General features: G+C 34.4%; 8 protein-coding genes across 13 annotated transcripts; 2 read left to right on the top strand and 6 right to left on the bottom strand.

Moving 5' to 3' along the window:
• Positions 1–338: 338 nt before the first annotated feature.
• Positions 339–3,873, bottom strand: LOC103841954 (O-glucosyltransferase rumi homolog). Its single transcript, XM_009118545.3, has 6 exons — positions 2,867–3,873; positions 2,059–2,636; positions 1,730–1,922; positions 1,460–1,524; positions 1,144–1,354; positions 339–1,064 (listed from the first exon to the last, which is right to left on the bottom strand). Exons 1-6 carry the CDS (start codon positions 3,038–3,040, stop codon positions 699–701), a joined length of 1,587 nt encoding a protein of 528 aa, XP_009116793.1. The 5' UTR covers positions 3,041–3,873; the 3' UTR covers positions 339–698.
• Positions 3,874–6,104: 2,231 nt separating this feature from the next.
• On the bottom strand, positions 6,105–8,786 carry LOC103841953 (O-glucosyltransferase rumi homolog). Its single transcript, XM_033278694.1, has 5 exons — positions 8,008–8,786; positions 7,728–7,920; positions 7,558–7,622; positions 7,257–7,464; positions 6,105–7,136 (listed from the first exon to the last, which is right to left on the bottom strand). The coding sequence occupies exons 1-5, from the start codon at positions 8,457–8,459 to the stop codon at positions 6,762–6,764; spliced, it is 1,293 nt and encodes a 430-aa protein (XP_033134585.1). The 5' UTR covers positions 8,460–8,786; the 3' UTR covers positions 6,105–6,761.
• A 1,284-nt stretch (positions 8,787–10,070) lies between these two features.
• LOC103841952 (O-glucosyltransferase rumi homolog) lies at positions 10,071–14,450 on the bottom strand. Of its 2 annotated transcripts, none has more exons than XM_009118542.3 (6): positions 12,666–14,450; positions 12,028–12,554; positions 11,767–11,959; positions 11,596–11,660; positions 11,276–11,501; positions 10,071–11,211 (listed from the first exon to the last, which is right to left on the bottom strand). In XM_009118542.3, the coding sequence occupies exons 1-6, from the start codon at positions 12,816–12,818 to the stop codon at positions 10,849–10,851; spliced, it is 1,527 nt and encodes a 508-aa protein (XP_009116790.1). In that variant the 5' UTR covers positions 12,819–14,450; the 3' UTR covers positions 10,071–10,848. The 2 variants fall into 2 exon arrangements, with proteins under 2 accessions (XP_009116790.1, XP_009116791.1); XM_009118543.3 differs by having other exon boundaries at positions 11,291–11,501.
• A 248-nt stretch (positions 14,451–14,698) lies between these two features.
• LOC103841949 (uncharacterized protein At3g61260) lies at positions 14,699–16,033 on the top strand. Of its 2 annotated transcripts, none has more exons than XM_009118537.2 (5): positions 14,699–14,979; positions 15,218–15,274; positions 15,353–15,440; positions 15,532–15,613; positions 15,696–16,033. In XM_009118537.2, the coding sequence occupies exons 1-5, from the start codon at positions 14,817–14,819 to the stop codon at positions 15,888–15,890; spliced, it is 585 nt and encodes a 194-aa protein (XP_009116785.1). In that variant the 5' UTR covers positions 14,699–14,816; the 3' UTR covers positions 15,891–16,033. The 2 variants fall into 2 exon arrangements, with proteins under 2 accessions (XP_009116785.1, XP_033134591.1); XM_033278700.1 differs by having other exon boundaries at positions 14,735–14,991; positions 15,696–16,022.
• A 115-nt stretch (positions 16,034–16,148) lies between these two features.
• LOC103841950 (transcription factor MYB17) lies at positions 16,149–17,505 on the bottom strand. 2 transcript variants are annotated; one of them, XM_009118538.3, is made up of 4 exons: positions 17,306–17,505; positions 17,067–17,213; positions 16,836–16,965; positions 16,149–16,768 (listed from the first exon to the last, which is right to left on the bottom strand). In XM_009118538.3, exons 2-4 carry the CDS (start codon positions 17,197–17,199, stop codon positions 16,153–16,155), a joined length of 879 nt encoding a protein of 292 aa, XP_009116786.2. In that variant the 5' UTR covers positions 17,200–17,213; positions 17,306–17,505; the 3' UTR covers positions 16,149–16,152. The 2 variants fall into 2 exon arrangements, with proteins under 2 accessions (XP_009116786.2, XP_033134586.1); XM_033278695.1 differs by lacking the exon at positions 17,306–17,505 and having other exon boundaries at positions 17,067–17,299.
• A 1,571-nt stretch (positions 17,506–19,076) lies between these two features.
• Positions 19,077–22,086, bottom strand: LOC103841951 (DEAD-box ATP-dependent RNA helicase 12). Its single transcript, XM_033278693.1, has 10 exons — positions 21,510–22,086; positions 21,294–21,354; positions 20,991–21,225; positions 20,650–20,888; positions 20,296–20,547; positions 20,025–20,205; positions 19,839–19,927; positions 19,683–19,756; positions 19,455–19,591; positions 19,077–19,374 (listed from the first exon to the last, which is right to left on the bottom strand). Exons 1-9 carry the CDS (start codon positions 21,719–21,721, stop codon positions 19,513–19,515), a joined length of 1,422 nt encoding a protein of 473 aa, XP_033134584.1. The 5' UTR covers positions 21,722–22,086; the 3' UTR covers positions 19,077–19,374; positions 19,455–19,512.
• Positions 22,087–22,402: 316 nt separating this feature from the next.
• Positions 22,403–23,958, top strand: LOC103841947 (LIM domain-containing protein PLIM2c). Of its 3 annotated transcripts, none has more exons than XM_018654942.2 (4): positions 22,403–22,938; positions 23,012–23,111; positions 23,191–23,216; positions 23,304–23,958. In XM_018654942.2, the coding sequence occupies exons 1-4, from the start codon at positions 22,804–22,806 to the stop codon at positions 23,694–23,696; spliced, it is 654 nt and encodes a 217-aa protein (XP_018510458.1). In that variant the 5' UTR covers positions 22,403–22,803; the 3' UTR covers positions 23,697–23,958. The 3 variants fall into 3 exon arrangements, with proteins under 3 accessions (XP_018510458.1, XP_009116783.1, XP_033134589.1); XM_009118535.3 differs by having other exon boundaries at positions 23,188–23,216; XM_033278698.1 differs by having other exon boundaries at positions 22,882–23,216.
• LOC103841948 ((+)-neomenthol dehydrogenase) lies at positions 23,708–25,718 on the bottom strand. The gene is made up of 5 exons (XM_009118536.3): positions 25,461–25,718; positions 25,116–25,368; positions 24,654–24,719; positions 24,406–24,576; positions 23,708–24,314 (listed from the first exon to the last, which is right to left on the bottom strand). Exons 1-5 carry the CDS (start codon positions 25,478–25,480, stop codon positions 23,934–23,936), a joined length of 891 nt encoding a protein of 296 aa, XP_009116784.1. The 5' UTR covers positions 25,481–25,718; the 3' UTR covers positions 23,708–23,933.
• Between the last annotated feature and the right edge of the window lie 520 nt (positions 25,719–26,238).

Raw genomic sequence — 26,238 nt, 5'->3', positions numbered from 1 at the left:
TATAACATATAAGAAAAAATCTAATTTTTTTTTATCATATGATTAATGTGATTGTTTAGTTTCTTTTAAGAATATAAAATTAAACAAAAATGATGAAGGATACAAAAATTATTATCAAATTTTTATTATTCAAAATCATTAATTGTTATATTTATATTAACCATATTAGGTAATTTCATAACTTTTATTTAAAGAAAGAAATGAAAATATTTTTTGCATACTACTAATCAATTTTATATTTAGTTTTATAAAAAGTATAATATATGTTTAGATGGACCAACTAAAATTTTTAAAAATTCAAAAAATCATACTTGTAATGATATATGGTTACAAAAGAATGTTGTAATGCTCTTCAACTAATATACAAGGGATATCAATACGACTTAACAATGGTCAAACACTATTTGTTAAAACGACCGTATCCTTTTATATACTAAAAGTCTTATACATCATTCTTAAACAAGCGACATACATTACAATGCACCTTATACTATGATTATTTTACATAGATTAACTTACTATCATCACGTTCGTAAATCTCTCATGCGCCTTATTCTTCATTGCTGAAAGTTGAAACTAGATTAGCAACACCGGATTTTTTTTTTCTTGGAACACACACTTGATTATATTTTGATTCATACAATGCAAACCAAATTCACAAGTTACAATTTATATTTTCACGATCAAAGAAAATAATCTTATTTGCCACTTCTCACGTTCCAATACTCATCGGTCCACTTCCTAACCCTTCTCTTTACACTCTCCTGTTTCTTAAGAATCCTTTTGAGCTCATTGTCACCATAAGGTTTTGGCAATTTACAAGCCGCCTTGATGCTCGGTGACATAACCAACGAATCATCCATACACTGCCTGATCAGTCCACCATCAGTGATCGGACAAGCCATCGTCTCTGAACACACTTCAGTCGCATTTTCAGGCACAGTCACATCCAACTTCATCAGTTTCCCATAGCCTTGCAACACATATAACATGTAGTCATATACATACTTCATCTCTAGATTCTGCATCACGTAATCACTTCCTTGCCTCCCTATGACTTGTGCCTATATACAATATAATATGATTAAGACCATCGCAACCTAAGGCACTAGTTCCCATTAGACGCTTTTTAATATTGCTTACCTTTTCGGTGTTGTTGTTACCCCATTCGACAGCGAATTTGAGGTCACGGCACTTGTTGTTGCGTCTAATAGGCCAGTAATGCTTCATTGGGACCATACTTCTTATGAAAAAATCATAGTACTCTGGTTTAACCAACAGAGTCATGCTATCACATGAAAGTATATATTTCTCGCTCACCGACCATGCATTCCCTTCTACGTAAATCTTATATCTGCATGCAAAAATTCAGTTGCAAAAATGTTTCTCAATATAGCAAATTAACAAAATATGAGATTATTATACGTAATTTATGAGATGTATTTACATATACTAATACCTATGAGTGCATTGATCTTCTAGGTTTGATCCTCTAAACCCCTTCTCAATCTCACTTCTCCAATCCTGAAACAACATGTGAGAGTGAGACAAGATAATAAAATTCCTTTTAATATGACGTTTTTTTTTTGAAACACTAATATGACGTTATATATAAATCACTACGTGCGTGATATAAAATTTTAACAAAATGAACCTTATCTAGACCCGAAATGAACTCGTTAAATGCATGTAAGTATAAAGTCTAACTAAACGGGGATTATACACATACCTGAACATAGAGACGAACCATAGGATCATACTTGTCGGAGAAGTTACATCTCATGAGCTCTCCTCTTACTGGAGAAACATTAGGGTTTCCTTTCCAATAAGCGTACGGAATTCTATCTTCCCATTTCACCCTTTTGTTGCCTTCTTTTAGTGCCACAGATAACTTATTCCACTCCTTTATATTCAGCTCTGGCCTATTAAAAAGTAATAATATTTATATACTTCACTGGTTACGGGCCATCTACGCTATTGACCAGACTTAAGATATAATTAATCTTGATGAATAGTCAACCATTAACCAAAAGTAAAAGTCATATGAATGAGTCATACCAACCCCAGAAGCTCCAATCAGGGAACACGATGTCGTATGCATCCCGGTGACCGCAATAGTGAAACAACGGCGGAGGAGGCCATGTGTCCTTTTTGAAGTCTCTTTTCCAAATGGCGGGTTTGTCATGGCAGAGGAAGAGAAGCTCAAGATCAGGGATTTGACCTGGATACATTCTTAGAAGTTGAAGTATTCCCCAAATTGTGAACACATCTCTTGTCTGAAATGCTTTCTCGTATTGATGAACGTATAATCTCCCTGACTTTATTACCACCCTGAAATGAGCGTGTGGTCTTGCTTTCTCTAGTGTATCCCTTGTGATTCCTGTCTTTTGCCATACCTTGAAGTCTCGGTGGATCCACCTGAAGTAGTCAGGACAAGTTTCCGAGGAAGAGATCGCTGGTTCGAACTTGGTGGGATAATTTGAAGGACATGTTTGGGTGGTGTTGTTGTTGAGGAGTGTGCAGTTTAATGGGATCTTGATGATGATCTTCGGGATATTTGTTGTTGTGGTAGCACTTTTGTTGGTGTTTCTTGTGAATACTGATGTTACTTGGAATCTACTTTCTCCTAATACAAACTACGAATATCACCAAACAAAAAGTATTAAGACTATAAAGTTTATAGGTTCCACCACTACAAGTATAATCTAATATGTATATAAACGGTTCAAAGATTTTCAACGTGGTGAATAAATGTGTTTCTTCTCACCAAACTCCTTAATGGTATAATCTTTCTCGTTTTTTTTTGTTAGGGTCTTCTCGTTAACGAAAGTAGAAAGTATCATCATGAGAAAGAGAAAAATATTACCGTAAATATCCAAGAAAGAGAAGCACAAAGGAGGAAGATGAAGAGGACGAAGATGTAGATTTTGGTGGTGATCCATGTCTTTGCTAGTTTAGAGCTTAAACTCGTTGCTAGGTTTTGTTGTCGCTGATGATGATGATCTTCTGTGGCTTGAGCCACGTGTTTGTCTTCTCTCATCGAACCAAACACAACAAGAACATGCGATCAACAGAGAGAACTTGTAAAGCAGAGCTCACTTGTCATGGATCTCTTTTATGGAATGAAAAGATGAATAATTTAAGAGTTTTGGGGTTTAAATTAGTATAATTTTGAGTTTGATATAAAGGAGTGGAATTTTGAGTTTGATACACGAAACAAAATCTATATATATGTGTGTTAATATACCTAATTAAGTCAAAACCACACAAGCCTATAAATATGCGTTAAATTGTTGAGATAAATAATTCTTATAGAATTTTTGATAAAGTAGACTTATTTTAATGAAACAGAGTCGTGGAACCCGTGGAGCCATTAAAATTTTCACCCGTAAAGTATAAAATTTTGAAATCATGCGTTTTCAGTAGTCGTAATTGGACTGTCCGATGTTATTCTAAAATTTTCTTTAGGTTCCTTTATGAAATTTTGTGTCGATTCTGATTTTTTAGATGAGATGGGATGAATGATTAGAGTTGCGGTCAGGATGGGCAAAAGAATTACACTTTCTAAGGAAATCAATGGAGAAATAAAATTCAATCGGTCAAAGAAACTGGCAGGATGTTGAAAAAAGGTTTGACACGATAGGCTAAGATGATGTAGTTCCGCGTTATATTAATATGATAGATTACTCTTTGCACGAGAACACTGCATATAAATTATTTTATATATTATATATTTTACATATTATGAAATAATGAATATATATTGAATAATTAAAAAGTCAGTAACTATTACGTATATAATTAAATTGGTGCAAACATGTAGATAAATTTTATCAATCCAAACAATATTTTTTTCTGTTTGATATGGTGTATAATTAAATTTAAATGATATTAAATGATGATTTCTACTAATATGATTTTTTTTTATCAATTTTATCTTTTATAGAAAAAACTTTAAATTACTGATTACAAAATTTTCATTGTGTGATTAATAGTTTTATTAATTTATATTTTTAATGAGTTGTTAATATTTGTTCAAAGATTTAATCAAAAAAAATTGTTCAAAGTACATTTTGAAATTAAAATATATATGTATTTTTAAATGGTATATATTTTAATTTTAAACTATATATATATATATATATATATATATATATATTTATTTATTTATCTTTTAATCTTAATACTTATTAAATGAGACTTTCTACTTATATGATTTTGTAATCATATGTATCTTATCTTAACAAAAAATTTAAACTATTGATCACAAAATTTGAATGTAAGACTTTTAACATTTTAGTAATTTATAAGTTTATTTAAAATCCAAAATATAAAATATACAAAAAATCTAATATTTTATTATATGATTAATGTGACTGTTTGATTTATTTTAATAGTTTAAAATTAAATAAATGTGATAGAAAATGCTAATTTTTATCAAATATTTATTATTCAAGATCATTAATTGTCGTATATACCGTAGTCACATTAGGCAATTCTGTAATTTTTATTTAAGGAACTAATGAGAAATATTAATAATAAATTTATGGTTAGTTTAATATAAAGTTTATTCTATATTTAGATGAATCAATTTATTTTTCTAAAAATTCTAAAAATCATTGTAATAATGACATGTAGCTACAAAAAAATGTTATAATGCTTCTCGATTAATATATAGGAGATTATTTTCGAAAACAAACCGTATTTAATCAACTTCATCTTATTATATACAAAATAATATCGATCATGCATTTATGTTCCACAACTCTTAAAATCTTATTACATGTAACTAACCATCCAACTAAGAGTCATTTGAAAACTAAGTGCATAGGAAAAAAGGTTAATAACAACTAATACCGTGTATTCAAAGAAAATAACAACTAATACCGCATAAAGGTCAAAGATAGGACCATTGTTACATCAGTCGTAATTTTCACCACATACTAATTGGACCTGGTTGTGGACCGGGTCAATATTTTACTTTCTGACAGGAGCCATGTGATTAAGGTATGGTAATACGCGTAAATTACTTAAGATTCGTTCATCTTTTCGTTACTTACACTGTTTAATTAACAACAAAGACTTTTAACACCACATACACTGATTCGCATGAAATAGCATGAGTGTATCTCTTCAAAGTAGGCCTACTTCGAAGGGTTATAACTAAAAGTATCACTTATGTTAAAGACAAAAATCACCTTGCATCCCAATTGTGATACGGCTGAAGTACCATCCCCTATATATTATTTGAGAAGCATTACAACTTCTTTTTGTAGCCACATGTCATCACTAGGATGATTCTTAGAATCATTAGAGAAATATGTTAGTCCATCTAATTATATAATAAGTTTTTTATTAAACTAACAATAAATTCATTATTAATGTATTTCATTATTTCCTTAAATAAAATTACGAAATTGCCTAATGTGGTTAAAGTATATATATGACAATTAATGATTTTGAATAATAAAGATTTGATAAAAATTAGTGTATATTCTATCATATTTGTTTAATTTTAAACTATTAAATAAATTAAACAACCACAATAACCATATAATAAAAAATTTAGATTTTTCTATATATGTTATATTTTGAATTTTGAAAAACGATTATAAATTACTAAAACTGTTAAAAGTTTCACATTGAAATGATTACAAAATTATATAAGTAAAAAGTATAATTTAATTAATTATTAATATTGATATATATATATATATATATATATATATATATATATATATATATATATATATATATATATATATATATATATATATATATATCGTTTTAAATTAAACTATAAACCATATAAAATACATAAATCTTTTAGTTTCAAAATTTACTTTGAACAATTTTTTGGTAAAAGTTTTGAACGAACATTGACAACTTATTTGTTTAAAATTATAAATTATTAAAACTATTAATCTCACAATGAAAATTTTGTTGTTAGTAATTTAAATCTTTTGCTATAAAAGATACAAATGATCAAAAACACTATATGAGTAGAAATCATCATTTAATAGACATTAATATTAAAAATATACTAAAATATACTATGTATGTTAGTATTATTTAAATTTAATTACATATCCTATCAAATATTAAAAAAAAATTAGATTAATAAAATTGATTTATATGTTCACACCAATTTAATTATATATTTAGTAGTTACTGACTTTTAATTATTTAATATATATTTATTATTTCATAATATGTAAAAATATTTAATACAGAAAATAATTTTTATATATAATGTTCAAGGCGCGGGTCTTAACCTAGTTTTCTATGATTTAAGAGGAAGAAGAAGAGCGCAAATGTAATTAGATGTACATAAAAGCTATAAACATTTATTATGTGTATCATGAAAGAAGAGTAGGATGGAAGTATAAGTCGACAAGTATTAAAAATTGCTAATATAACCTATATATATATATATATATATATCAAAGTTCAGTGGTCATATCATAGTATTGGTCTTCCTAGTTCCCACAAGTCCACAACTCAACGTGACGTGTTAAATTAGCTTTCATCTCGAGAAACTTCTACAAGAAGATGGTGACGAAGAAGAGGCATCTCCCAAGGATGAGCAAGATCCCAAAATTAAAAAAGTACATGACGCACGATTATTTGCTTGGTATATGGTGTATTAATTATTAAAATACACAAATTTTCATTGGTATACAAACTAATTTAGCCAGATTCACTAAAACTTGGATAGTTAACAAACATCTTATAAATTTCAGTGACTCACAAGTAGAATTTCACTGCTGAAGAATCTTGCTTTGGACCTCCCAATACTCATCGGTCCACTTCTCGACCTCCCTCTCCGCATTTTCTTGTTTCTCAAGAAACCTCTTGAGCTCACCATCTCCATACGGCTGCGGCAAATCGCAAGCAGGCTTGACGCTCGGTGACATAACCAACGAGTCGTCCATGCACTGCCTGATCAGAGCACCATCAGTGATCGGACAAGCCATCGTCTCGGAACACACTTCGGTCGCATTTTCAGGCACAGTCACATCCAACTTCATCAGTTTCCCATAGCCTTGCAACATGTATAACATGTAATCATAGACATATTTCATCTCTAGATTTTTCATCATGTACTCACTTCCTTGCCTCCCTATGACTTGTGCCTGCATGTATATACAATATTAAGATCATCTCAAAATAATCATGAGTTGATTAACATAAAGTTGCAAAACACAAAACTATATAATATTCAAACTAGATTCTGGATATAATTGTTTAGTTACCTTGTCCGTGTTGTTGTTGCCCCATTCAACAGCAAACTTGAGGTCAACACAATTGTTAGGTCTAATGGGCCAGTAATGCTCCATTGGAATCATACTTCTTACGAAGAAATCATAAAATTCTGGTTTAATCAGTAGAGTCATGCTATCACATGCTAGTATATACTTCTCGCTCACTGACCATGCATTGCCTTCTATATAAATCTTGTACCTTATTTAAAACCCAAATCTCAATAATGTTTTTATATTGTATAATCTAAGATCAGGGAAAAAGAAGAAAAATAAATCAGTATCTTCTTCACACCTGTGAGTGCATTGATCTTCTAAGTTTGATCCTTTAAACCCTGCTCTAGTCTCTCTTTTCCAGTCCTGAAATAACACACGAACAGAACACCATGACCACTATTGATCTATAACTCGATAAGTTGTTACATAATGCTCGAATAAAAATTCAAAGTGTAGATTTATATATACCTGGACATAGAGACGAACCATGGGATCATACTTGTCCGAGACGTTACATGTCATAAAGTTTCTCCTTGCAATAGAAACCATAGGGTTCCCTTTCCAATAAGCATATGGAACCCTATCTTCCCATTTTACCTTTTTGTTCCCTTCTTTAATCGCCACCGATAACTTGTTCCACTCCTTTATGTTCACCTCCGGCCTGTAGCAACAATAAGTTTTTGTTTTACTTTATGTATAATAATATATTGAAAAGGTTCGGTTTGGTTCTTATAAAAGACTTACGTACCAACCCCAAAAGCTCCAATCAGGAAAAACGATGTCATATGCATCACGGTGACCACAGTAATGAAACAACGGCGGAGGAGGCCATGTGGCGTTGTCCTCTTTTCTGAAGTATGTTTTCCAGATGCCGGGTCTATCATGGCAGAGGAAAAGAAGCTCAAGATCAGGGACTTGACCAGGATACATTCTTAGAAGTTGAAGTATTCCCCAAATTGTGAATACATCTCTTGTCTGATAAGCTTTATCATAATGATCAACATACAACCTCCCTGACTTTATCACTAGCCTGAAATGAGCATTAGATTTTGCTCTCTCTAGTGTTTCTCTTGTGATCCCTGTCTCTTGCCATACCTTTAGGTCTTGTTGGATCCATCGGAAGTAGTCAGGACAAGTTTCCGAAGAAGAAATTGCTGGTTCGAACTTGGTTGGATAGTTTGACGGGCACGTTTGTGTCATGTTGTTGTTGAGGAGTGTGCAATCTAATGGGATCTTGGTGATGATCTTGGGGATAGTTGTCTTGTTAATATTTTTTGAGAATATTGATGACACTTGGAGTGTACTCGTATTTATTGCGACCTATATATAAAAGACAAAAACAAAATTAATAGTCCCTCCCTTTGTTGATAGATTATTAAGAAAGACGTTTTAGAGAGTTTTTTAGATGACATTTTCAATTTTTAATGTCAAATTTATTATTGGTCAAATTGTGGTTATGTGAATAAATGATTTTTTTGTTTTAAAATAAATTAAATATTTTCTTAATTTTTATGTTTAATTCTAAAATGTTATCTATTAGAAACGAAGAGAGTAGTATCACTATATTGCTGACATTTAAAGAGTTCATAGTCTAATTAACTGCAGAAAAAAATATGGTATGAAAAAACACAAGTGGTAGATATTACCTCTGTTTAGATTGTGTGTTTCTATTTGCTCTAACTTTCTTAAGACTACTTTACCGTAATATTTTTCACTCATTAATAAATAATAACCTATCTCTATTACAATGTGTATTCACATCGTACTGTCTTTTTTTTTTTGCAATTTATACATGAAAGTGACATATATATATACCATATACATCCAACAATGAGTTGCAAAAATATATACCATATCCAACCGACAATGAGAAGCACCAAGGAGGAGGATGAAGAAGATGAAGATGAAGATTGTGGTGGTGACCCATGAATTTGCTAGTTTAGAGCATAAACTCACAACTGATTGTTGTTTCTGATGCTGGAATCTTGTGGATCGAACCACATATCTGCTCTCTCCCATCCGGCAAAACAGAAAATCTAGGGAGTGAAATAGATCTAGAGAATAACGGATAAATTTAGGGTCTTGTTAACCATAGGTCACTTCTCATGAGTACTTACTTATGAGGTAGAAATACTTTAAGGAGAATCAAAGGAAACCTTATTAAGTAAACTCTTCCAGCCTTTGTCTACGTTGCGTCTCAACTAATTAAGTTAGGGTAGTGATTTACTTCAATTTTTAACTTCTTTTGAGAAGGGGAACAATTTGCATCCACCTTCCACTTTATCATGACTAAAACCGAGGTCCGGGTTAATATTTTATAATTAAATGTCACCGTCACTTGATTAAGGTATAGTGATTCATATTATGACCCTTAAGATTGTCAACCCCTCGTTGATTGCAAAACCTGAAAGACTTTATACGCTACTTACGCATAGGCTGGACACATATCGGATATCTGGATTTTTAAAGATATTTATGATTTACTTCGTATGTTATGGATATTTATTTTTTTGATTTGTTTTGTTTCAAAAAAATACAGAAATTCGGAAAAATGGATATCTGGAAAATAAATAAATATTTGCGGATATTTACGAATACTTACGGATATCTCATAATTTTTAATTAATACAAATAATCTTAAAATTTTGATATAAATTTGTTTTGTAAAATATTTGTTTGCATGATATATATGATAAAAATTCAAAGAAGTAGTGAATCTATATATTTTGTAAACTTTTTGAACTTAGTTAACAATTATAATAACATAAAACTTAAGAAAAAAATTATAATTGTCATAAATATGTTCTCTTCCTTTTATGTAGTACTTTTATATAAGTAATAATGTGAATATAATTTATCAAATCATATGTTAGAATAATAATTATATAATTTTATACATTAAATTTTTTAAATATAATCAAGATATACATGTATTTATATATTGTCGGATCGGATCGGATATCCGCTTCCCAAAATTTTACTATTTGTGATTTGCTTCGTTAAAGATTTTAACGGATATTGATTTTTAGTATTTGCTTTGCTTCGAAAGTTTACGGATATCCGGAATTTTCGGATCGAATCGAAACAAATAACGAATCAAATCAAATTTAACGGATAAAATGATGAGCCCTACTTACGCATAGCAGACTTTTTTTTTATTTTGTGTTCTACAAACTTGTGACAAATTTTACAGCAATATTTACAAAAACTTCTAAAAATCGAATATTTTTTCAATTTATTTTTTTGGTTAATCCTTTCAGTTCTGTCATATTTAAACAACAATAATACTATTTTCAGTTTATTTTTCTACATTTTCGAAATAATTTTGGAACTTCACCACACATGTTATACATGAGACGACAATAAACATTGACGCTAAAGGTAAGATCGTTGTGAATTAAAACTTTGTAGTCTAATATAATAATTAATCAGTGTTATTGCCACTATTTTCATGTTATAACCGGATTCAGATCCGAGGGACTATAGCATCTGTAAGAGTCACAGATAGAAACAAATAATATGATTGCCACAGAAAACATTAGGGAGATGACGAGATGTTAATACTTAATACTAATTATTTTTGTATAGATTAAGGTTTGTTGGTCAAATCATGAAAGTATTGGTCCTCCCACAACTCAACTTGACGTGTTAAATTAGCTTTTTTCTCAAGAACCTCTTTTAAAGCTAGACGGTCATAAGGAGGAAGCATCTCACAAGGAAGCTCTTCACTTGGAGAGATTACCATGGACTCCGCCATGAAATCTCTCCACCGTTCCGTCGCCGGACATCCCATACTATCCGGAGTGATCTCCTCCGCATCCGAAGGAAACTCTGGCTTAAATTTCAAGAGCTTTGCGTACTCATTGAGCAAATGAAACATGTAGTCATACACATACTTCATATTCACTTCTTCTCTTATAAATCTGCTCCCTACCTCTCCAATCTCACGTGCCTACACAACACAAAACAAGGGTTAAATTTATACAAAAACAAACTTCAGGTCAAACGGGAGAAACCTTAAAGTAGTTGACCTTGTCCACATGGGTATTGCCCCAATGTACGGCGAACTTGAGAGAAGTACACTTGGAGTCGTCTCTGATTGGCCAGTAGTGTTGAAGTGGCATCATTCCTCGTATGTAGAAATCGTAGAACCTTGGTTTCACGTACAGTGTCATTGAATCACATGCCATTATATATTTCTCACTAACCGACCACGCCCATCCTTCTATATATATCTTGTATCTGTTATAATTGTTACGTACCAATTAACCAATCTTTACTATAATAAAAAAGTAACTTAAATTCAATGCAAAGTATATAAATATTTTTTTCTTACCTGTGCGTGCATTGGTTCTCTAGATTAGAGTTCTTAAACCCTTCTTTTGATTCTTTATCCCAGTCCTTGTTAACCATTTCTCAAATTCAGATATATTTAACCAAACTATAGTAGATATATCATATACGCATGTTTAGGTATATAAATTAAGGTATTCTCTAATGGTAAAACCTGAATATAGAGTCGAGTGTTCCAGTCTTCATGTTCAGAAACATTACACCTGAGAAGGTCTTTTCTCCCGGGGTCCACATCAGGATTGCCTTTCCAGTAAGCGTACGCCACGCGATCCTTCCATTGCGTTATGTTGTTCCCTTTTTTTATTGCCTCCAGCGACTTACCCCATGGCTCTATGTTGATCTCAGCCCTGGCCCATTAAAGCCCATATTACAAATAAGGACTTGTAATAGACTAATTGTGAGCCCAGTAGCTTACCAGCCCCAGAAGGACCAATCAGGGAAGACGATATCCAAGCTGGCATCATCAGAGCAGTAACGGAAAAGCGGAGGTGGGTCCATGTTTTGACCTTTAAAGTCATCAGATCGAACGATGGGACGATCGTCAGCGTCGAACATAAGCTCGAGATCAGGCAATCTCCCAGGGTACCACCGTAACAACTGTAGAATTCCCCACAGAGTAAAATCAGCTCTTGTCTGAATCGACTTCTTGTATCTTTTAACGTACGCTTTGCCACCGTGGATCACCAGTCTAAAATGCGCCGTCCTTCCCGCTTTCTCGACCATATCTCTAGTTATCCCCGTTGCTTTCCACGGGCGTAAATCTTCGTGTATCCAACGGAAGTAAGAAGGACAGGTCGTTTGTTTTGAACGGTTGAGATTTAGTCTCGATGCGAGATTCTGAGAGACGTGAACTTGATGTGTTTGGTTCTGTACGGCGCCGCATTGGTTAGGGAATTTAGGAACATTTATCTTTGTTATTAGTTTGAAGTCTGCTGAATCATTCTGACAAAGTAGCAAAAGGACAGAGTTAACTCGAGTTTAGATATGATAGTGTCACACTGAAGAATGCATCAAGAAAAAGTTAAACCAAATATATAGTATTTTAAAACTCACAAAATGGAGATAGGCCAGTGTGAATAGAGAAACAGCGATGAAAACAGTAGCTTTCACGATGTTTTTTCCAAGTAATGACACCACCTTGTGTTGTTCATCATTGTTATTCAACTTCATGCTTCTTTTTCCCCGTTGATGCATGAATCTGTTCATACTTTATATTATGTAATAAGGAATTAACGAAAGAGATATGATAATAAATAGAAGATCGGGCAAAAGAGCAATGAGACAAAAGACTAAGAGAGAAAGTCCACCCTTTTGTATTGTGATTTAATAGCTAGGGGTCTGGTTGGTTAATGATCGGTAGACAGTCTAGACTCCCTACTCTTGTTTAGTTCCCTCCCTTAGACTAACCTATACGCAGCTCTATTCTCTAGAGACTTACATGCATTGTTTATAACAACTTCTCTATGTGTCTTTGGATTTCAGCATTTGACTAACCGTACTTTTAAATTCTACTATAAGTGATACTCCCTCCGTTCCTAAAAGATGTATGTTTTGGAAAAAAATTTGTTTCAAAAAGATACATTTTTTACCTTTTCAATATATGATTTTATGAAAAATTGTAAGTTTCAAAAAAATTAATGGTGTTTATTGAATTTCTATTGGCTAAAAGTTATGGAAAATTGTTATTTACAAAAAACAATGCATATTTAATGAGTTTTCTTAATATATGTGAAAAGTCTAGAATATGCATCTTTTAGAAACAGAGGGAGTAGTATGTTTTAGGTTAGAACCTTTGATTGGATATTTTAGATTTAAATAAAAATGTAATACGCAGCACTCAAGATGTATCATTTTCTTTCAAAACATTATTTAATGGATTAAAATAGTTTAATTGTAAGAGGTTAGTATTCTATTACACAAAAAAATACGAGGGAACGTGGCCAATTAAACGTTTAGTAGCTTATCTAACCTTGACAAGTCTCAGACTATAGGCACACCAAAAGTCAATAATAATTAGGCACATCAAGGTCAATAGATAGTTAGGCACATTCTGGTTGCTAATTTTCATTATTCGTCAATTAAGCCATTTGAGATTATTGTTTCTTAACTTCTTTAAATACAGATAACCACTTGAAAATTTTTGTACGTACTTACTATTTAAGAAGTTACTCGAATCAATAAGATTAACAGCAAATGAGAAATGTTATCAAAGTAAACGATAGATTTACAGCTAAAACTCTTCTTACGTTTGACTACAAGAAAGAAGTTTAGAAAACTTATGCTTAGGTCTTTTCTAGAGCTTAATTCTTTCTCCGAATAAATTTGGCTTATAAAATATGGTTACCAGGCAGATGGTCAAACTTAAACTTACTATAATTGAAAAAAGGGACTTACTATATGTAACTGATAATCAGAAAAGAGATGGAAATGTATATTAATATAGAAAATCAGAAAACGCCTGTGCCATCTACAAGAAGGTTCATCGATTCTCATTTGATGCAACAGAGACAAATGTTAAACAATCTGCCTAAAGAATATGTCGCTGTTGTTCGGTAAACAAAATCTTCTTGGGTGGTTTAATCTTTGGTCAACAAACTTTGTCAGATAGCTCTTTGGACATTTTAGGATATGAACTTATAAAAACGGAAGTCAGCCCAATAGATAAAAGCCCATTAACTATAATGCGTCTCAATCGCGCTAGAAAAAAAAAAGAAAAGGATAACCACCACGCGTCACTAACGTGCGTGGGGTCAAAGACAACTCAGAAAAACATCCTCTTTGTATCTGTCTCCAGCGTGTCCTCCATCCACGTCACGCTTTTTGTCCGAAATATTATTATTTTAAAAGAAAATATTTAAAGTACTATTCACAAAACAGTCTGTAGTGCTTAAAAAAAGAAATATTATTACGTGGCTTTGTTAACAGTATTACCTGTCTGTCGGCAAGATGAGTTTTAAAATCTCCTGTACCGCAGTTTACGTGCTCAGCAACAAACTATTAACTTTACAACCGTACGATCTATGACTTCTATAGATCAACGGACAAGAAAATACGTTAGTTGTTAAAACAGAAAAACGCGGTTAAATAAGCTTTTAACGGGTATCACCAAAGTTATAAACCTTTAATCAAATTATCATTATCGTCTAATTCGCTGTTTTCCATATTCGGCTGAGAGAGAGAGAGAGAGAGAGAGAGAGAGAGACTATGGCTGAGGAACAGAAGATAACGTTAGACACAGCACCTCCGGCTCCGGCTGAGACTCTTGCTCTAGCTCCAGCTCCAGCTCCAGCTCCGGCTGAGACTCCTGCTCCAGCTCCGGCTCCGGAGAAAACTTCTGATGACTCCAAAGCCCTTGCCATTGTTGAGAGTAAGTTCTCTGGTAATCTTCTGCTTTGATGGTGATTTAGGGGAAAAATTGTTCTTAATTAGGTAAACTTTGTTATGTTTTCATACGGTTATGGGATTTATGTATATAAAATGAACAACAACCCAAAAATAGTAGGTTTATTACACAATCAAGAGACTGTAATATATACAACAATCCTAAAATAGTAGTTTTATTACACAATCAAGAGATCCTTACATAGAATGAGTTTCTTTTACAGAACCTGTAGAGCCTGATGCACCAAAGAAATCGTCTTCCTCTGGTTCGCAAGATAGAGGTAAGGCTGAAACAAAAAAAACTACTTTCTATTTATGGAAGTTACTGAGCTGATGTATAATTGGTGGGTTGGTGTTAGATGTGAAGCTAGCTGATTTGTCAAAGGAGAAGACATTGGCTTATGTCAAAGCATGGGAAGACAGCGAAAAGAGCAAAGCAGAGAACAAGTAGGACATGTGTTTTTACATAGCTTTTGTTTGAAAAAGTCTTTTAGGTTTCTTTGGTCTGATTTGCTAAAACAATTGAGACATTGAACAGAGCTGAGAAAAAGATCTCTGATATTCTTGCTTGGGAGAACAGCAAGAAAGCAGCTGTTGAAGCTCAGCTCAAGAAAATCGAGGTATGATAATAATCATAAAACTTAATCAAAAAGAGAGACTGTTTGAATGTGATTCAAAAACATTCTTGTTTTTTGAACGTAGGAGCAACTTGAGAATAAGAAAGCCGAGTATGCTGAGAAGATGAAGAACAAGGTTGCAGCTATTCACAAAGAAGCAGAAGAGAGAAGAGCCATGATCGAAGCTAAGCGTGGAGAAGATGTTCTCAAAGCTGAAGAGATGGCTGCTAAATTCAGAGCCACTGGTATTGTCCCCAAGGCAACATGTGGTTGTTTCTGATCTTTTAAATGAGTTTTTCAAACTGTAAAATGTTAAAACATTTCATTCTTTCTCTCTATTCAATGGCTTGTAATATTTATTTGCATATTGACTTTTTGTGTAAAAACAATGTGAAAATGCGTTCATTGTTCATTCTCTTGCAATTTTCTGGAGCATCATTGAATTATAAAAAGGATTGATAATTAATAACCAACTAATCCTGATTTTTACATAGATACCATATCTCTACTTGGATAAGTTTTTTTTTTGTTATTGCATATGACTAGAATTTAGAGTAGCTGCTAATGTTCTCTTCCAAGAAGCTCATATCATCATCACTTATTGGGAAGTCAAGCAGGAGCTGAAGAGCAGAGTCTGACGAAACATCTTCAAGATTGTTTGAACATGGAGAGTAAGAATCAGAGCCATGATGATGAGTCTTCACAACAATCTCTTTCCCAACACAAGAGTTTGTTGAGCTCTTTGGAAGTGCAGCTGATGAGGAAGATGTTGTCCTAGAGCAAGGGCTTTGACTAGTAGTAGTTGTCGTTTCATCAAACGGTGCAAGGTTTCTGAAAGATTCACCAATCTCTGAGTTCCATATGCGCAAGAAGTGATCACAATCAGTTCTGCCTCCACCTCCTAGAGAAGAAGGATTGAAAAGCATTGACTCTCTAGAGAGCCTTGCCTCAGCTTCGAGCCTAGCACTTTCCCATTGAGCCATGTGGCGCGTTGTTGGTGATGCTGGAGCTTGGATGGCTAGACCAAATGAAGGTAACGGCTCATGGGTTTTGGGGTCAAGACCCATATTTAGCAGACGCTTCTTCAAGTGAGTGTTCCATAGGTTCTTTATCTCATTGTCTGTTCTCCCTGGAAGCTGTGCTGCTATAGCAGCCCACCTGACCCATGAAACAACAGAGGATTCAAAAAGAGAGGATTTAGACAAAGTAGAAGCAAGGTAAAGACCTGTTGCCGAGAATGGCGTGAAGCTGGACGACGAGTTTCTCTTCCTCTGGAGTGAAAGGACCACGCTTTATGTCTGGTCTTAGATAGTTAGTCCATCTCAGTCTACAACTCTTTCCACAGCGAAGTAACCCTTTTTGCAACAAAAAAAAAAGATAAAAACTTTGTTTTCTTGTAAAACTATAAGAATCAAACGAAAGTCTCAAAGAGGAAAGAATGTGAGTTGTTGTTTACCAGCGTTCTTTGGAAGAGTTCTCCAGCTTCCATGGCTGTTTTTCTTGATGTATTCTACGAGAATCTCATCTTCTTCAGCTGTCCATGGACCTTTCTTCAAACCCTTCTTGTCACAACAAGGCGTTCTTCCCATTTTTGCTCACCTCCCTAATAAAAACGTTTAAAGAAAAAAGAGAGATAAAAAAACTAGTGAGCATATAGTAAGAGTGTTAGACACATCATAGAAGAGACAGACAAACCTTCAAAGTTCAAAAAGGAGAAGATAGGATCAAAAGGAGAGAATTTTTTTTAAAAAGGTGGTAAAAACTATTAATGTTTTTTGGTTTGGTCTGGTTTTAATGTCGTAAAGATGAAATAAAAAGCCAAAGGGAAGGAACCAGTGAGTTAAAAGATCGATGTTTCTTTATGGAGTTATATATAGGCTTCGAATGGTAACATCCGTCCCGCACTGCACCGCAGTTAACAGTAACAAAAATCTCTACATATACCATATATCTATACATTTTTATAACTGTTAGAACCGCACCGCAGTCAAACCGTTTGTCCCGCACCGCTCAATCCGCTGTTACCACTCGGAGTCATAGATATATTATAATAAAATAAATAAAATAGGAATAAGAAAGAAAAAATGAAATAAATACGATTGTGTGTGGAATAGAGGAGAACTGAGAAAGGACGATCAGCGAGCTTCGAGGCTGGCCCTGGGCATTTATTTCACGCAAAACTCGTACAACATTTATTATATATTGTATTTAATGTTTATGACAGCAACAACAGGTCGTAAAATCATGATTGCAAATATTCGGATTTTTTGTATTTTTGTTGAGAAATGTAAATACAAAAGGGTTTCATATGGATCTATGGTATCTTGCAAATCCTATAGCTTTGACATTTTGATTAATAGAAATTGTATATTTTTTTTAAAAAAATTGTGTTTGCCTAATGGGGTGAGTAATTACATCTTAAGTAATTTTCTTTGAGAAAATAGTATAATTTCAGTTAACAAAATTTCTATTTTTGAAGGTGAGTGAATATGATTGATATTATCCTCATTAGGGTTGTCGAAAACAGCTAAGACAAAGTAAAGAAGTGGGCTAGGGTTCTCAGGTTTTCAAATTGCAAGAAACAGGAAACAAAATAAAAAAGAGCATTAATGGCGGATCTTACGTGACATCCCTCTTCTTTAGCCGGGAAACAAAAATCAGAGTGATACATTTATTATTGTTATTTATCTTACGAAAATTATTGTACAAGTTATTAAAGAAAGGAAGCAGAAGTTGAAGTAATGGATACGACAATGACTTTGTAGACTCTAGTAGAGCCGAAAGAAGAATCAGTTTGATGCGACAAACACGTTTTAAATTTAAATTATAATAGTAAAAACGAGAACAGTGGCCATTTATACACAAGTTTGCTTTTATATTACGACTTTATGAAAGTTATTTTTGCCAAAGTTTTCTGTGGTGAGCTTTTTACTCGAATTATTGCTAGTTTCTTAGTGTAAAAAATTTACAAAGTCAAAGAACGAGCCAATACAAACTCGACATGTCATGCGTCTAGGCTTAGGGATTACAAAGAGTCAAAGAAAGAGAAGATACTATTGTGTCATAACCTTGCAGACCAAAGATGGGGTCCGTTTGATATCTCCATAAATGTGGTCAGCTACAAGTCAAAGTAGCAGTTTCATTATCACTATTTTTAATAAATATTATTGTTTCAGTATTTCATATATATGCTTCTTTCTCTGCTACATATGTTTCATATATGTTTATTTTCATGAAAGAATTAAATGCGACATATCTTTTATCAAATAACGAGATATTTCCACCAAAAAATCTGAATCAAATGTGTTATTTTGAAAAATAAAATTTTCAAAACAAAAAGCTTCAATGGACAACACTATAGAAATAATATAGTAAATCATTGTATGATAAATTTAACTTTGAAAATACACTGATTTTTTGGTAATTTTGTGAATTACAAAACAAGCTTAATTAATTTAGGTCTGGATTGGAGAATTTTTTTTTATGCAATTGTCATAATAGGAAGATCATAAATGGGCTAAAGCCCGTAGTCATTCAAATAAAACCCAACGAGAAAAAAAGGGAGAGCCTTATGTTCTACTCATTCCCGAGTTAGAGAAGTGCCAACGTTAAAAAAAGGTTTCATTCGAACCACAAAACAAAGTCTAGAGAGAGATTTGAAACCAAACCGAACCAAACAACTCCGGTAAGTGTCTGTAACGAGTCTGTCTTTACATGAACCACCAAGTATCAGTTCCCTCATCTCCTTCTAGCTTGAGAAACACCTGAACATCGCGGGACATTAGTTTTAAGAAGCAATTAAATGATGTTTTTGACAAAGCTAAGAGGAAAGATTTAGCCTCACCATTTTCATCAACACTGTGTCTCTTCGGGTGGAAACATTTTCTCGTGCGGTTACAGGTTTACTGGCAGTAGATTGCTTGATCGATATTCGAAGGAATTGGTTTGATTTCAGTTCCAAGTTCTTGCTCAGTCTGATACCTGTTTTCAAAAACAATGACAAATGACTGACATAGAAAACTAAAACAAAAGACGATAAGATAAACAAGGTAAGAGGCTAAGAGCAACATACATTTTAAAACGGTCCTCATAGGTTACCAAATTCACAGCTAACCCAAGGTGTCCAAAACGTCCTGATCGGCCCACCTGAATCACAGCATGTATTACGAAGAAAACGAGGTTGTACTACAGAAGCTAGATCAAAAAAAGAGTTTTTGTTTCGACTTACCCTGTGTAGATACGACTCAGAAGTCCTAGGAAAATCAAAGTTAATCACTACATTCACAGCTTGAATGTCAATTCCACGAGTAAACAGATCTGCACCAGTTCAGTTTTCAATCAGTCATAAACATTCAGCATCATGTACACGTTGATCATTGTTCAAAGTACATGCTCGTAAGGACACAAAGCATACCAGTGCAAACGAGATTTCTGCAAGCACCATTGCGGAACTCATGGAACACTCTGTTCCTATGGTCTTGAACCATCTTCGCATGAATGTAGAAGCACGAATAACCGAGTTCTGTAATTTTTTTAGCCAACAGTTCCACGCGATTGACAGAGTTGCAAAAGATGATCGATTGGTTTATTTGCAGCTGCAATCAAATACAATAACTATTTTAGATCATCCAAATCGAGTAGGCATATACTTATGTAGTTACTGAGATTGTTCTAGAACATCGGACCTTAGAGAAAAGTGTGTTGAGGCAGTGAACCTTCTGTCTCTCTTCAACAAAAGCATAATATTGTGTGACACCCATAAGCGTGAGTTGATCCATGAGATTGATAACATATGGCTTCCGTAGATGTCGATCCTTAAAAGCTTTCACAGTGACAGGAAATGTAGCGGAATACATCAAAAACTGACGATTTTGTGGCAGAAACTGTATCAATTCCTCTAGAGAAGGTTGGAACTCTGCAGACAAAAGCTTGTCGGCCTGGTAAGATAGTTTGTAAGGAGTCAGAAATTTTGAATCTTATAACACAAGATAACAATAAATTTGAGGTCTAGATATTAGCAAAAGCTATGAGGAGCTCACCTCATCCATCACAAGCATCGTACAGTCTTTCAAAACACACACTCCCTTTTTGGTAAGATCCAATATCCTTCCAGGAGTTCCAACAAGCAGATGTACAGGTTGATGTAACCGCATGATATCATCTCTCAGACTGGTACCGCCAGTGGTGACCATAACATGGATGTTCAAGTACTTGGAAAGCTCCTTGCAAACCTGTGATGTCTGAAGGGCCAGCTCTCGTGTTGGAACTAGAATCATGGCTGTATTACAAAAGTAAAACACACACACAGTCACACAGTCAGAGAGTAACTAATAATTTTCACAAATTAAAAAAAGAGGTTCGAAAAGGAAACGAGCATTACCTTGAATAACATTGGTATTAGGATCAATTCTCTCTAGGACTGGGATGCAGAAGGCCCCAGTCTTCCCTGTGCCGTTCTTGGCTCTAGCAAGAATATCACTACCGGTTAAAGCAATGGGAATGCTCTCTTCTTGAATAGGAGAGGGCTTCTCGAAGCCCTTCTCGTATATCCCCTTGAGCAGATCTCTTTTCAGAAAGTAATCTTCGAATTCGTTTCCTTTAGTAGCTGTCACATCCTGCAGACAAAAAAGCAATGTTCAACATAAACATAAGGAGACTCTCCACTCATTAGAAAATCTCATACCGCGGTTTGATAACGAGTATCAGGAGGTGGGAGCCTCAACGTTGACTTCCAATCTTGGCCACTGAGAGTAAACGGAGAACACACAAAAGAGATATAAGTTTCTTCCTAAATTCAAATCACAGTACACAGATAGCTTTCTACAATCATTCACAACGTAATGAGCAGTTGTTTCCAAGAACGTAAAACACAGCGTAGGGAGAAGAAACGAGAGCTTACTTAGAATCGCTGCTAGCTACGGGCGGCTGAGACGACGTCGTCTTCTGGACCTCATTAGCGTTTCCAGGAAGCTGAGCGCGTCTTGTCCACTGTTGCTGCTGATGGTTCTGCGATTGACCGCGCTGAGGTTGCTGCTGGTAGGTCTGGTGATCGGGATTCGGCGGCGCTCCACGTCCACGTCCCGGCGGATATCTTCCTCTGCTGTTATTCATCACAATCTCTCTCGATCTCGAAAACTAGAGACAAAACAAACCTTAAATCTACTCAACGCCGTTCACAAAACTCAGCAAAGAAAACGAATAACCGTCGTAATCTAGAAACTTAAGAAGGAAAGAGTATGAGAGAATGCTCGTTCAAAAACCTAGGGTTTTACGAAACTGATCGTGGAACTCAGGGCGAGCGAGATCGGAGTGTTAGTATACACCAAGGAACGGAGGAGGAAAAACGAACCGAGAGTTCCGATTTGTTTATTCACAAAAACTGAAGAAGAGAAAGCGTAACGGAAAATTTTCTCGGGAAAAATTTTGGTTAGAGGGAATATAGAAAGTGACGGGTACGCTCTCCGTCCTTGTTGTTACAGGCGGGCGCGTCAATGGATTTTCCCACTTCTTTCAGACTTTCTCACTCTTTTATCTGTTATTTATACATATGGCCCCTTGAACTTTCTATTAGTTCACATTAATATCTTGATTTTCTGTTATTACTTCTGGCAATCCTTCTTTTCTCAATAATGATTCATATATGACCCCTATATTTTATAAGTTTTTTCTGAGTCTTCAGACTTTTCTTGATAATAAAGAAAGGACCCCTGTAGAATTGGATATTCTCAAGATGACGATCATCTTTACAATATATACAGTATTAACCCCCATCTTATCATTTATGTTTCTTTGCACATTTCAATTTCTCAACCTAGTTTTTGATAACTGATCTTTCTAGTCACACAACAAATCATGCTTACGACTGATAAGTAGAGGTCAATTAAGAAATGGTTAAAAGTTTAAAACTTTTACAATAATGGCATGTGTTCATGTGTCCCTCCCTCCCTTGATAAATAATACTTCAAAATGGAAAAAAGAGGTTAGGAATAAAAACAAATTTAGCCGAAATTAGATTATAGAATATAGATGATTAAATATTTAAAGGGTTCTCCTCATTCGAATCTCAACCATTAGAAGGAAAAAAAAAACTCAATTCAAGAATTTGAATAAAGTCAGAAAGCTCATATAGATTGGACAAAAACGAAGTTTGATTTCTTTTTTGTGATCTGAAGGCAAAGGAAGAAGAGAGAACAATGGCGTTTACAGGGACTCTAGACAAATGTAAGGCGTGTGACAAGACTGTTTACGTTATGGATTTGATGACTTTGGAAGGTATGCCTTACCACAAGTCATGCTTCAGGTGCAGCCATTGCAATGGCACTCTCGTGGTATCTATCTTCTTCCTCTCTGTTCTTCTTTTTCTTACACCATTGTTCCTTTAATGTTTATTATCTCTCGCAGATTAGCAACTACTCATCCATGGATGGAGTTCTGTACTGCAAGCCCCATTTTGAACAACTTTTCAAAGAATCTGGAAACTTCAGCAAGAATTTTCATACAGGTTAATCTTCTTCCTCTGTTGATTTCACATCTGTTGGAAAGTCTAACAATCTTGGCTACTTACTCTCATTTATCAGCAGGAAAGACCGAGAAATCCAATGACGTGGTATGCACGTAAACGATCAAACATTCTATGTTTTTGTTGTTCCCTATCTTTATAAAAAAAAAATCTGATTATTCTGTGTGAATCTAGACGAGGGCTCCAAGCAAGTTATCTTCATTCTTTAGCGGAACACAAGACAAATGTGCAGCTTGTAAGAAAACTGTTTATCCTCTAGAGAAGATAACAATGGAAGGAGAGTCTTACCACAAGACTTGCTTTAGATGTGCACACGGTGGCTGCCCATTAACACACTCTTCATATGCTGCTCTCAATGGCATCCTTTACTGTAAGGTCCATTTCAATCAGCTTTTTCTAGAGAAAGGTAACTACAATCATGTCCTAGCCGCTGCTAACCACAAACGCTCATCTGAGGAAGACAAAACCGAAACCAACGAAGAACATGAGTCCGAAGCAAACCCTACAGAAGAAGAAGAAGAAGCTTCTGGTGTACCCCTTGAAGCAGGTGAAGAACATGACTCTTGAGATAATCCGGGTCATATACATAAACTGTTTATACATTTTATAAGTAAAGCAATGTATTAGACCAACATATAACTGTTACACTTGTAGCCCTTGTATGTGAATGTCTTCATGCATGAAATGAATAACAAAGATATTGATTGAGCTAGCTCAATCTCTATGACAATCATTATGTAGATTAAACCCTATTTTACATTAATTACTTTTTTGGAAGTTTATGATACTTCTCATGCAGAAAATTCAGAACTCTGAGAGTTGCTTGCGGTAAAAGAAACAACCAGAAGTAGTTTCTTGATGTGGAAGCAAAGCCAACCTCACAGGACTTGATGCTCCTTCTTCCACAGACAAAACTCCAGTGTTGTAATTCATATCCGTCTTAACAAAGCCAGGACAAACAGCGTTCACGCGAATCTCAGGATGTTTCTTGGCTATGATCCTTGTGTAACCGTTCAGCCCTGCCTTGGAAACCACGTAAGCGGCCATAACACTAGCCCAGTCTTTTGTCTTAACCTTTCCTTCTTTGAATTCTTCGAGAAGTTTGTTAATTACTTCGTCAATTCTCTCCTCAGTTAGATTCTCTGCGTCGCTAAGAACTCCTTTTGCCCATTCGTTAAATATATTCTATAGTAAACATTTACCAAACGTAATAATGTAAAATAGGGTTTCTTTGCCAACATATCTCAAGCATTCTTGATTTTTTTTTGGAACGTACCTTTAGTTGACCCATGAAGGATGATACATTGACGATTCTAGGAGAATCAGATAACTTCAAGAGTGGAATAAACGCCTCACACATTCTCTTTGGTCCATAGTAATTAATATTCATGCATTCTTTAGCTAGCTCATAATTCTCAGTGATAGTTTCCTCCCAGTTGAAACCTACCTGCCATGTGGAATTAAGAAAGAAAACATTAGACTATGACAAAGATTCAGAGATTATTATTTCAAAAGCATACTTACTTTCCCTGCTCCAGCTTGTAGAGTTTCAACATCAGTGATTGTACCACCAACCCCTGCATTATTTATCTGTAAAAGCAATCAAAAGATCACTCAACGTTGCTGTTAATTATAGAACTCATTTAAATTACATCAGTAAAATGAAATCGTCTTTAGTAGATAAAGATCCTTTTTTAAAAGGAAAAAGAATACCGGAGTTTTGAAAAAGTAAAACATACAGAACAAAGGGATGTAAATAACTAATTCACTGACGTCAAAAAAAAAAAAAAAAAAAAAAAAAAACTAATTCACATAATTAATTTACAAACCCCAACACAGGTTAATCCACGTTTGTTTACAACACGTAAGTGCATAAAGTAGGCAAACCTAATTGGCTTTTTCAAGATTAAGCGTTACTAGAACTGTTAATCACAAGTCTAATAGGAGCAGCTTAATCAGAAAAAAAATCCACTAGCTTAATCATACCAATATGTCGAGTTTTCCAAATTGGGTTTTAACAAACTCGACAAGAGATGTGACACTAGCAGGATCAGTGACATCAAGCTGATGAAAGACAAGGGTTTGATCAGAAACACCAATCTCTTGCCTCAGTGTTTCAACAGCTTCTTGTCCTCTCTTCTCATTTCTAGAGGTCAAAACAACCCGAATCCCATTGCTTGCTAGTTGTCTGCAGATCTCAAACCCAATCCCCCTGTTTGCACCAGTAACTACAGCATATCTACAACACCCCCCAAGAAGAAGAAAAAATCTGATAAATCACTAAGAATACAGGTGAAATCAAGAACTAAGAGGATGATGATCGAGACATACCTTGGTGTTTCCTCCGTCATTTTCGTACCTTTTTTTCTTTCAGAGTTTCAGACAAACAGTTTCAACAACTCGTCTTTCTTCTTGGCATGCAACAAAAATGTGGAAGGCAATGGAGCCACGTATCTCAGAGATTGATGTTTCTCGATGATAAGGGTGAGTGGCCAAAAACAAAACATAACAACAGACGAGATTCACGTTCGTCGGTGACAACGATCGCCTACCTACGAGGCCGAGATTCCCGTTGGGCCACAATTTCACCGCTAAATAGTTTGTACCTGTAGGTTTGAATTTGGTTTTTACAAAACATTAAGAGGCCCAGGAAGAACTGTTCTTGTAAGTAAATTTTAGGTTTTGCCTAACTCAAGGTTCATATCAGAATGATATTTAATCCGACGCCGTTGCATGTGTTCACGTGTGATATGATAACGTTCATTCATGATACGAGAACAGAAACTCCATGGTTTTATTTTTTTTTTGGAAAAAAATTCGCCATCTACACCATGTATAGACTAAGAGCTTGATTGGTTTCCCCGCTACCACCCGCAAACGCAGCTTTTGCGGTTGGTAGCGGTTGACAGCGTTTCGAAACAATCATACAAACCGCTATAAATCGCTTCAAACCGCTCCGAACCTCTTAAATTCAAAAGCTGGTTCCAGCTAGCGTTTGCGGTTGCGGGCGGTTGCGGGAGGATAATTTTTTTTCTTTTTTTTTAAAAACCATATAAATACAAAAATAAAAATATTCAATAAATTTTTAAAAATGAAATTATAAAAATAC

Source organism: Brassica rapa, chromosome A09, assembly GCF_000309985.2.
Source record: "Brassica rapa cultivar Chiifu-401-42 chromosome A09, CAAS_Brap_v3.01, whole genome shotgun sequence".
NCBI lineage: Eukaryota > Viridiplantae > Streptophyta > Magnoliopsida > Brassicales > Brassicaceae > Brassica > Brassica rapa.
The sequence above is the reverse complement of the archived record's forward strand: the minus strand, read 5'-3'. Positions and strand labels throughout refer to the sequence as shown.